Genomic DNA, 9,357 nt, shown 5'->3' on the forward strand with positions numbered 1-9,357 from the left:
TAAGAATGAAACATTGAACAAAAACCAACACAACTGTCCAGAGGTAGTTTGTGAACAGAGGAAAAGATGGAACCAGAACCATGGGGGTTGGGAAGGAGGGGGAGGCAGCGTGGGCAGGGCAGGCTCCTTGTTGATAGCGCCCCCTCATAGGAAGGTCAACAGCTGAGAGTGGAAGCAGAGGATGGGCAAGTAGCCCCTGGCGTGCCTTGGGTGGCTGCCACAGGGAACCTGGGCAGTAGATGACCTATCTCCACCCCTGCACTATATACTCAGATCCCAGGGGGAGAACAAGGTGGTAGGGCCTGTGATAGGGGACAGGGGCTCCAACTCCTGCCCCCTTTCCCATACCCCAGAGGGGCTGTCCAACCTAGTGCAGGGCTCAGGTGGGGAAGAGAGTGGGGAGTTCCACCTGATAAGTTTGGCTGGGGGCTCCCTGGGGGCTCAGCACCCCTTCCCCATTGGCTACACCTACTAGTACAGGTCCAGCAGGGGGGCATGTCAGAATGAGATGGGGTTTGGACCCCTTAAGGCCAGGGGAGCCCTCCCAGGCCCCTCTATGGGAAGCCAGAAGGAACAGTGGAGCAGAGAAAGGGCCCTCAAACCAAGAGCCCAGATAGCAATGTCCCCACCAAGTGGGTAAGGACTAGCAGGCGCAGGGTGCGGCTAAGTGGGAAGTTAGCCTTGTCCAGGAGGGCAAGTGTGTGCGCGTGGGGGCAGGGTAGGAAGGGTCGCTGGGGACTGAGGCTAGAGGAAAATTGCTTCCCATGGGACCACAGGGGCCCTGCAGCGGCTGGTGTGCTGTGTAGTGTGCGGTGGGGAGGGCGCAGGGGTGGCGGGCCAGAGGTGTCAGTGGGCCTGGGGGAAGGGGAGGGCGGTGGGAGCGGAGTGAAGCTGTCCAGTCCCAGAAGAAAGCTGCTGCTCCTTGGGGAGGGAGCAGGCGGCACGGGCGGTCACTGTTCCTCTTCAGAGGACTCCTGCGAGATGCCCTCCTCTTCCTCCTTCTCCTGCAGAGGTGGGCAGAGCAGCTCTGGGTCTGGCCCCCTCCTCTATCCCAGAGGCCGTCCCCACCCCTCCCTGCACTCCCAGGCTCTCCAGAAGGGGGATGAGTCAGGGCTGAGTGTGTGGGTGACTCAGCAACCTCCAGCCCTGGGTTTCATTCATAAAAATGAAGAATTTAAAAGGGGGAAAAAAAACACACACACATGCTGCTCACACACAGCCAAAGCCAGGCCCCTCGGCCCAGGGGAGGGCAGGGCTCTGCAGAGGAAGTGACTGGCTCTCTCCAGGAGGGAGAGGAATCAGGAAGGGGCAGCAGAGGGCAAGCCCTGGGGTGGGCGCAGAGAAACAAGAGAAACAAGACGGCCTTGGCCCACAGGGCAGGCTCTGAACTGTGGAGCTGGGCCTGAGTCCTGAGTGGCCAAAGGCTGACCCCAGCCCAGGGTGGGGAGGAAGGGGAAGCGCACGCTGCCTGGGCTCACTCACTGGGCGGGAATGCTGGGACACCACAGGGCCCGCAGCCCCTGTGCCAGGCACAGACTCCAAAACAACTTGTTTCCTGTTACTCACTCCTGGGGCTTGGCCAGAGTACCCCCTAAGCCTCCCCCACCCCATGGCCCAGCTCTAGCAATGAGTGCCTTGGGAGTGGAGGGGGCAGGTGAAGGGTAGGAAAGGGCGAGGAGCAGAGGAGACTGTGCACTCCTCAGGACAGCCTGCCACCAGCTACCTGGGAGCCCAGAAATGAATGGCGCCTCCCCATGAGGGGAGGTGGGTCACAGTGTAATTCCCAACCAGCCTGGAACTAGCAGGGCTGAGCTGAGCTGAGCTGCTTTGCCATTTTTGCTCTTTCCAAGAAGATCCTAGTAAGGGCAAACATTGCCCTACCCCCCCATCAAGGCTTTCCTTCAGCATCAACTAGATGACTCCCAAAGTCCTTGCTAGGAACAGAGGGGCTGCAGAATGTGTGGGCGACCACTCCTCATGGGCACAGTCCTATGAAAACCCTGGCAAACCCCTTCCCTTCTCTGGACCCATGTGGACATGTGTCATGTCCTGGCATTCCTGTTGCTGCAGGTCAGGGACAAGAGTCTGTGCACAGAACTAGACACTGAATTCTTAACCCCCACCCCAAAATGAGCCACAGAAGCAAGAACACCTACCAGTTTCTTAGGTCTGCCCCTGGGTTTCCTCCCTGGAGCTGTGGTGGTTTTCTGGAGGGTCAGAGAAAATAGCCCGTAAGTAAAAAAATGCTAGGAAGCCCCCACTCAGTGCCCAGTGCCCATTAGTGAGGAGAGGAAAGGCAGGTACAGAACTACCCACTGTGCTCAGGGCAACCCAGGACTCACCCCAAAGGCCCACCCAAGTCCAACTGCTGATGACTGGCCAGCCACACTTGCCCCCCACCCAACATACACACACGCCCCCTGCCCCCTCCTCCACCTGTGACTCAGAGGATATGAGTCGTGTCTCAGAAAAAATAAAACACAAAACAACCCTTCTGAAAGGCTCATGCCACTGGGAATCTGGCCTTCCCTGCTTGTCCCCACCTCTTTGGGCTCCAGGGACCCCAAGGGTGAAGGAGACATTCTCGGCCTAGGGCTGGGAGAAGCCCTTTACTCTCCCCATATCGCCACCTTTCTCCAGACTGGAAAGCCGCCCAAACTTCTGACTTGATTTCCCCACCATCAATGATGGGTCCAAGGCCACAGAAGAGACCTCAGTCATGACCCTGCTTCCCATGCTTAGCAAAGACCCACCACCCACCATGTACCAGGATGGGGTGGGGTGAAGAATCAGGACAAGCAGTCTCTTCCCAGCCTCCCTACAGATGTGCCCATGAAAAACCAGAGGGGCCTCTCTCCAGTGGCCCAGGTGGGGCCATTTCCCCTCAAGCCTCACCCGGGTCTTGGCAGCGCCCTTGTTTTTGCTCCCCTTTGGTCGGCCCCGAGGTCTCTTGGGTGTTGGCACTTCACTGGGTTCCTTCTGCAGAGATAGAAGGAGGCAGTCAGGGTCACAGCCACCACCTGTCTGTCCAAGCCCCTTCAGAAGACAGCCCTGTGCCCCACCCAGCAGGGTTAAGTCAGCAAGAAAATTCCTGACCCAAACAGAACCAAGGCAGGAGGCTGGCAGGAGGCTAGCAGGAGGCCAGACGGGAGGCCAGCCCTTCAGGATTCAGGGCCGCAATGTGACCATTTTTCAAAGCCCTCCACCCCCCCCCACCACTTTCTTCCCTGGAGGTTTCTGGGACAATGAAATGACAAGAAGCCAGAAGACCTCTGGAAAAGATGTCATGGGCAGGAAGAAACTCTTAGATGGTCCTGTCCCTGATCTTGGGCAAAACACTTAATGTTGGAGCCTCAGCCTCCACCCTACACCCAAATCAATATGAGGCAAATATTTGGCACTAGCCTTGATCATTATCACCTTTCTCCCGTGAGACATGCTGAAAACTGGGGGGACTCCTAGAGAAGAGAAATTATACCTAGACTCCAGAGATCCCTACCACTGTTGCTGAATTTTAAAAGCCCAAGACAAAATAAAAAGCTTCTCCATAACACATAGAAGGGAGCTGGGGATGTGGCTCAAGCGGTAGCGCTCGCCTGGCATGCATGTGGCCTGGGTTCGATCCTCAGCACCACATACAAAACAAAGATGTTGTGTCCGCTGAAAACTGAAAAATAAAGATTGAAATTCTCTCTGAAAAATAAAGATTGAAATTCTCTCTCTACCTATCTATCTCTCTCCCCTCTCTATCTTAAAAAAAAAAAAAAATAGGACACTCTTGGGCTGGGGATGTGGCTCAAGCGGTAGCGTGCTTGCCTGGTATGTGTGCGGCCCAGGTTTGATCCTCAGCACCACATACAGACAAAGATGTTGTGTCCGCCAAAGACTAAAAAATAAATATTGAAATTCTCTCTCTCTCTCTTAAAAAAAAATGGAAGGACACTGTTAGGGGCAGCTCCAGGGGCCCTTTATAAGCATGGCCCTGTAACCCTGACCTCTGCCAAAAGGTGGAATAAGAGAGGCAAAGGGGGCTGGGCTAAGAGGATGAGTCCAGCACCCCGTCCTGAAGGTGCTGAATTCCACCACACAATCAAGACTCTTTGTCTCTTTGGGTACCAGGGATTGAACTCAGGGGCACTCTGCCACTGAGCCACATCCCCAGCCCTATTTTGTATTTTACTTAGAGACAGGGTCTCACTGAGTTGCTCAGTACCTCCTTGTTGCTAAGGCTGGTTTTGAACTCTCGATCCTCCCGTCTCAGCCTCCCGACCCACTGGGACTATAGGTATGCCACTGCACCCAGCAGACTCTTTCTTAATTCATAGTCTCCTGAGACTCCCTGGCTATAGCTGGGAAGACCTGCAGGTGTAACAACCTGCCTCGTGCTGAAGAGACAAGGCCAACTTCAATTCTTCTGATCCTCAGGAACAGGAAGTAACTAGGCTTCAACAACCATCCCTTGCTTGGGAGACAGCTTCCTTCCTGTGACAAGATCTCTGCCACATTAACAGGTGGCCACATTCCCTAGGGTGCCTAACACTGCCTAGCAATCACCCCACCCCACTATGGGACATTATAGGGTTACTGCCACTAATTACCCAACACCTTCAACTTCTTGGGCCTCATTAATGTTTACAGAGCCAGGGACAAAGCCCACCTGAGGACTACTTAAAGTGTGGCCTGCAAATAGGTGCTGGCCCAGGAATTCATTATGGGCCTGAGATAGTTAAAAATTGACAGTGTATAGAAACTTGTACAGCAAATTGACAAGGAGTAATCTTACATGCACTGAATCTTAGGATTAAAACCCTGGGAGATAAATCACTGACCTCTGTGTAGACCACTGGGTTGTTTCTGGCACTGGCTTTAAAACCCACCTTACCTTGAGTTCCTCAGGCCCCAGGACACTCTCCTAGGATGTCTGAAGGATCTGATTATACAGTTGTCATACAAGTTATGAGCACACGTGGGTGTGGGGATGACACAGAGACATGCAGGCATGATTCTGGACCCTTCCATGCCATGTCCACACTTACAGAGCCACCAAGCATCTCCCTAGCCCCAAAGGGTAAATCGAGGCAAAGTTTTGGACACCCACCTGGCTCCCTACCAGCGCTGTCCCGGGACTCACCGGAGGCTGCTTGCGCGGCCTGCCCCGGCCTCGCTTCTCAGTACCATCCTTTTCCTGCTTGGAGGCCAAGGGCTGGCTGGACTTTGAGCTTGACTCACTCATCTTCCCTCTCTATGGAGCAGGTGAAGAGCAAGGCTGGGATGCTGGAGACAGAAAAAGTAAATCTTAAACAAAACATCACGCTTCAGGCATCTTCTACCTCTCACCACCCCCACCACCCTGGGGCACACTGCAGGAACTGCCTGCTTCCAGAGGACCCCAGGACTCCGACCCTATCCTAGACAGAAGGTGCTGCCCACCCCATACATGCTACCAAGGAGTGGAGGGGTGGAGCAGTGCCGTTGGTTCTAATCAGCTCCTTATCTCTTTTTAGAAGGGTTCTTTGTTGTCCTGCAGCCACAGAGGTGGTGCCATGAGGTTCTGCCAGCCCAGACCTGGTAAGGCAGCCCAAGGACAAAGGTGAGGGGAAAATGGGATCCCACAAACTGCCAAGGACCCCTCCCTCTTGTCAGCAGCTGCTACTCTCTTGTGAAAACCATGCCTAGGCAGTTCTGAGGGGAGTCAAAGTCAAGTGGAAAAAAAGAAACCCTGGTATCTGCAGCCATGAATGTCATCCCCCTGCCCCTGCACTGACACTGCCTATCTGGCAAGGTCCCAAGCCTGAGGACCAGATGCTAAGAAGGGCCAATCAGAGTGTGGGGATGTCCACCAGCCAGTTCTCTCTGCTCTCTCCCAGGGCAAACTCTAAAGGATTCAGAGATGGATACAACTGAGGGAGAGAGGAAATGGCTGAATGTTCAGAGGGTGAGGGAAAGGAGCTGGGGATGTCCTCTCCCCCCAACCTGGCCCACCTGGAGACAGATGGGGCTCACTTACAGGAAGGGTGGGACTCCAGAACGGACCCTTCCTGGGAGACCTATGGCTCTACCAACCTATTAGGGGTGGGCACAAATGGCCCCACTAATGAAAGTCTGCCCATCTGTAAGATGGGGACAAGGCAGCACCGCCTCAACACCCTACCCCCCAGATCTTTCCAGACTATTGAGGTTGAACCAGGCAGTATTTAAAGAGACTTGGATGAAAAGACATCTTCACTCATCACAGTGAGAACTAAACTATTTGAAGATGTTTCTTTCCTCTTTTCAGATTTTGAGGCAATTTCCAATTTTAACCCAATGACAAGAAAACATTTTTGGAAACTTGATTTTTGAAGGGCTCCAACCCCCATTCTCAAGAGACCCTCCAGATAGCAGGACTTTGGTAATCGTTTTATTTTATAATATTTCAGACTTGGAGACCCTTTTAAACAGGGTGGTTTGATTTATCCTGCTCCATCATTAGTGGCTTGCTCTGCTCTGTAATTACAGGCAGTGATTAGGATCTCACATTACACCACAGGTCCCCCCTGAAACTAAACATCAAAATTAATCAGCTAAATGAGTGCTGACCTCACATGAGGTCTGCCTCAGGCCCTCTCAGAGGGGGTTCAGGTGGGGAACCAGTCTCTCTGGAAGCTCTCATGCTGTCTGGTTTCTCCACCCACCTCTGACTATAAGGGACCCCTTAATTCACCCACTCCCACTTTTCAGTTAGGTCCCCACTGAATGAAGGAGGCAGGCTCTGTCTAATGAGGCCAAGGAAGGCTCGTCTTTTCCACCTGTCTCTGAACATCAGGGAGGCCTGGCTTGGAGAAGCCACATTTCGGGCCCAATACCAATCCCTGTTTGTGGTAAGCCCTTCTGAGCCTTAAACCTATCTCCTCCATACACCGTGCAGTGTGTGTGGCCCTTAAATGCTTTAGAATTCTGCAAAAATAATTCAGAAAAATTCTGGAAGCCCCATTATTTTCCAGGAAAAAAAAAGGGGCCCAGAGAAGCCCGATGAGTGGCCCAAGGTCACACAGCAAGTTGGTGAGAAGGATGGAGTAGGTTCTCAGTGGCTCTTCCAGTCCGCCACTTTGCATAAGGCCTAGGAGCTAGTTAAAACTCGATCGCCCCCAGCTCCAGACCGACCCTGGGTGACTCTGCTAGTGTCTGCAGCCGGCCTACAACCGCCGGCCAGCCGGACCAGGAGCTAGGGCGCGCGGGGGGAGGGGCGCAGGCCGTTCCTGCAGGCGCGGGAAACCGGCGCACCCCGACCGCATGCACCGCCACGCGGGTGCACCCGGCCCCACTTCCTGCCAGAGGGGGCACCCAAGCCCGCCTTGGGGCAGGAAACCTGGCGCGCGCTAGAGGAAGAAAACCCCCTCCCTCCCTACCTTTCCCGAAAAATAAAACCCCAGAAAAAAAAAACAGAAACGGGGAGTCAAAGGGACTAGTTCCAACAGAGCCCAGCAAAGCAGAGAAACCAGTTTGTGGGGGCGGAGGGCCCTGGGGGCTGAAGAGGCGCGGGCCGGGCCAGAGGTGGGGTCGGGGTGAAGCCCCAAGCCCAGGCCCGCGATCCGGCCTCATCTGCGGAGCGGCCCGGGGGAGAAAGGCCGAGAGAGGGCAGAGCCGAATCTCGGGGCTCCCGCCCCTCCCCCTCACTTCGAGAACTTCCCCAGGCTGCGGGGGGCGCTCGACCCCCCGCTCGCCCACTGCGCCGCAGCCCGTGCCTCTCCCCGCCCCCCACCCGGCCCGGGCTCGGGCGGGAGCGGCGGCCGCGCGAGGTGCACCGGGCTCCGCTGGGTGCACAACTCGCGCCCGCTGCAGCCGCGCGCCCCCCTCCCCCACCGCGCGCCTTTCCCGGGTCCCCGCCCCCCGCAGGGCGCCCGAGGCGCTGGGGACCCGGTGCGGGCGTTCTCCCCGCGCCGCCGGGCCCCACCGCCCGCCCCCGCGCCGCGCGGCCCTCCCCGCCGGCGGATCGCGCCGCCCGGGCCTGGGAATAAAGCCGGCGGCGCGCGCTGCAGCCCCGGGCGGCTCGCAGGAGGGGCGGCGTGCGGGCGGGGGCGCGGGCGCCCCCCTCGGCCGCCGCCGCCGCGGGCCCCGGGGACGACTCACCGCGAGCTCGGCTGCCGGCCTGCGGTGCGCGCTCCGGGCTGCCGGGAGCGACGGTGCTGGGCGCTGAGGACCGGCCTGGCTCCGCCGCCGCCGCCGCTGCTAGCAAATGCGGATCTGAAACCGGGAGAGAGGGCAGAGGCGCTCAGAGACCGCCGCCGCCGCGTGCTCGCCGCCAAGGCCCCCGCGGGGTATTTATATGTCACATCCAGGCGGGGGGACAAAAATATCCCCCCTCCCCCAGAGGATGGCGAGGGGCAGGAAGCTGGGCACGGCCCGTGCGCGGCCTCAATAAATAAATAATTTAATTAAATTATAGATATAAAAAAAAGAAGCCACCGGAGCGGCCGCGAACTCACGCCTTCTTGGAGCCGCGCCAGCGCCAGAAATAGCCCCGGCTCGGAGTCCCAATTAGAGGAGCGCAGCCCCGGCTCAGGGGAGCTTAAAAAAGAGCGACCCAGGGGCAGGGGGGACGGGCCCGCCCGCGCCAGCCGTGTCACTGGGGTGGGCGGGGCCATGCAAATGAGCCCGGGGATTTAAAAGGGCGGCCGCCCGCCAGCCGCCGCCGCGCACGGGTGGGTGAAGTCCGTGGGCCGGCCTGTGCGGGAGGCCTGTCACGGCAGCCCGAGTCCACGGCCCACTCCCACAGTCCCGGGCGAGGAAATACGGGAGCGGGCGCCGAGGAGTCTCGAAGAAGCTTTTCTCGTGGGTGGGGGTTCACGGGGGCGTGCTTCCTGCCTGGAATGGGGTCCCGGGTCAGTCACCTCTGGGGTCCTTCCGGGCGTGTGGGCCCGACCCCCGCAGGGCGCGTGGGGGTGGGCGGGCACTCGCGCCTGCGGGGGTCCACGCGGGCGGAGCGGGTGGAGATAAGCGCGCCAGTTGGAGAATTCCGCGGCCTACTCGCCGCCCCTTTCGCCCAGATCGACGGCTCGTAGATTTCCCTTGGGCGGACAGGTGTCAGCATGTGCGTTTCGGCGTCAACCGGCGTGTGGTTGGCGGGTGAAATACAAGTCTTGTGAAATTCCGACGTGAAACTTGGGAAATGCTAAGTGTTTAAATTTATTAACGGCCGCAAGTGAGCCGTAATCAAGGTGCAGCCTTCAAGCGAAACAAACGATTGGCCCTTGAGCAGGTAGCCCAGAGGGAGGAGTTACCCTTCTAGGTGACCTGGATGGGGTTCTGGAGACACGCGGTCCCACTTCGGACCCGGATCTCCTCCACGGCGACTTCTTTAAAAAGTGAAGGGCGGGT

At 57.3% G+C, this 9,357-nt stretch overlaps 1 protein-coding gene across 2 annotated transcripts; it reads right to left on the bottom strand.

Annotated features, from left to right (window-relative positions):
- Nucleotides 1-812: 812 nt before the first annotated feature.
- On the bottom strand, nt 813-8,625 carry Hmga1 (high mobility group AT-hook 1). Of its 2 annotated transcripts, none has more exons than XM_078020184.1 (6): nt 8,466-8,625; nt 8,110-8,223; nt 5,132-5,274; nt 2,896-2,979; nt 2,157-2,207; nt 813-1,004 (listed from the first exon to the last, which is right to left on the bottom strand). In XM_078020184.1, exons 3-6 carry the CDS (start codon nt 5,231-5,233, stop codon nt 951-953), a joined length of 291 nt encoding a protein of 96 aa, XP_077876310.1. In that variant the 5' UTR covers nt 5,234-5,274; nt 8,110-8,223; nt 8,466-8,625; the 3' UTR covers nt 813-950. The 2 variants fall into 2 exon arrangements, with proteins under 2 accessions (XP_077876310.1, XP_077876309.1); XM_078020183.1 differs by having other exon boundaries at nt 5,099-5,274.
- Between the last annotated feature and the right edge of the window lie 732 nt (nt 8,626-9,357).

The sequence above is a fragment of the Ictidomys tridecemlineatus genome, chromosome 8 (assembly GCF_052094955.1).
Source record: "Ictidomys tridecemlineatus isolate mIctTri1 chromosome 8, mIctTri1.hap1, whole genome shotgun sequence".
NCBI classification, from domain to species: Eukaryota; Metazoa; Chordata; class Mammalia; order Rodentia; family Sciuridae; genus Ictidomys; species Ictidomys tridecemlineatus.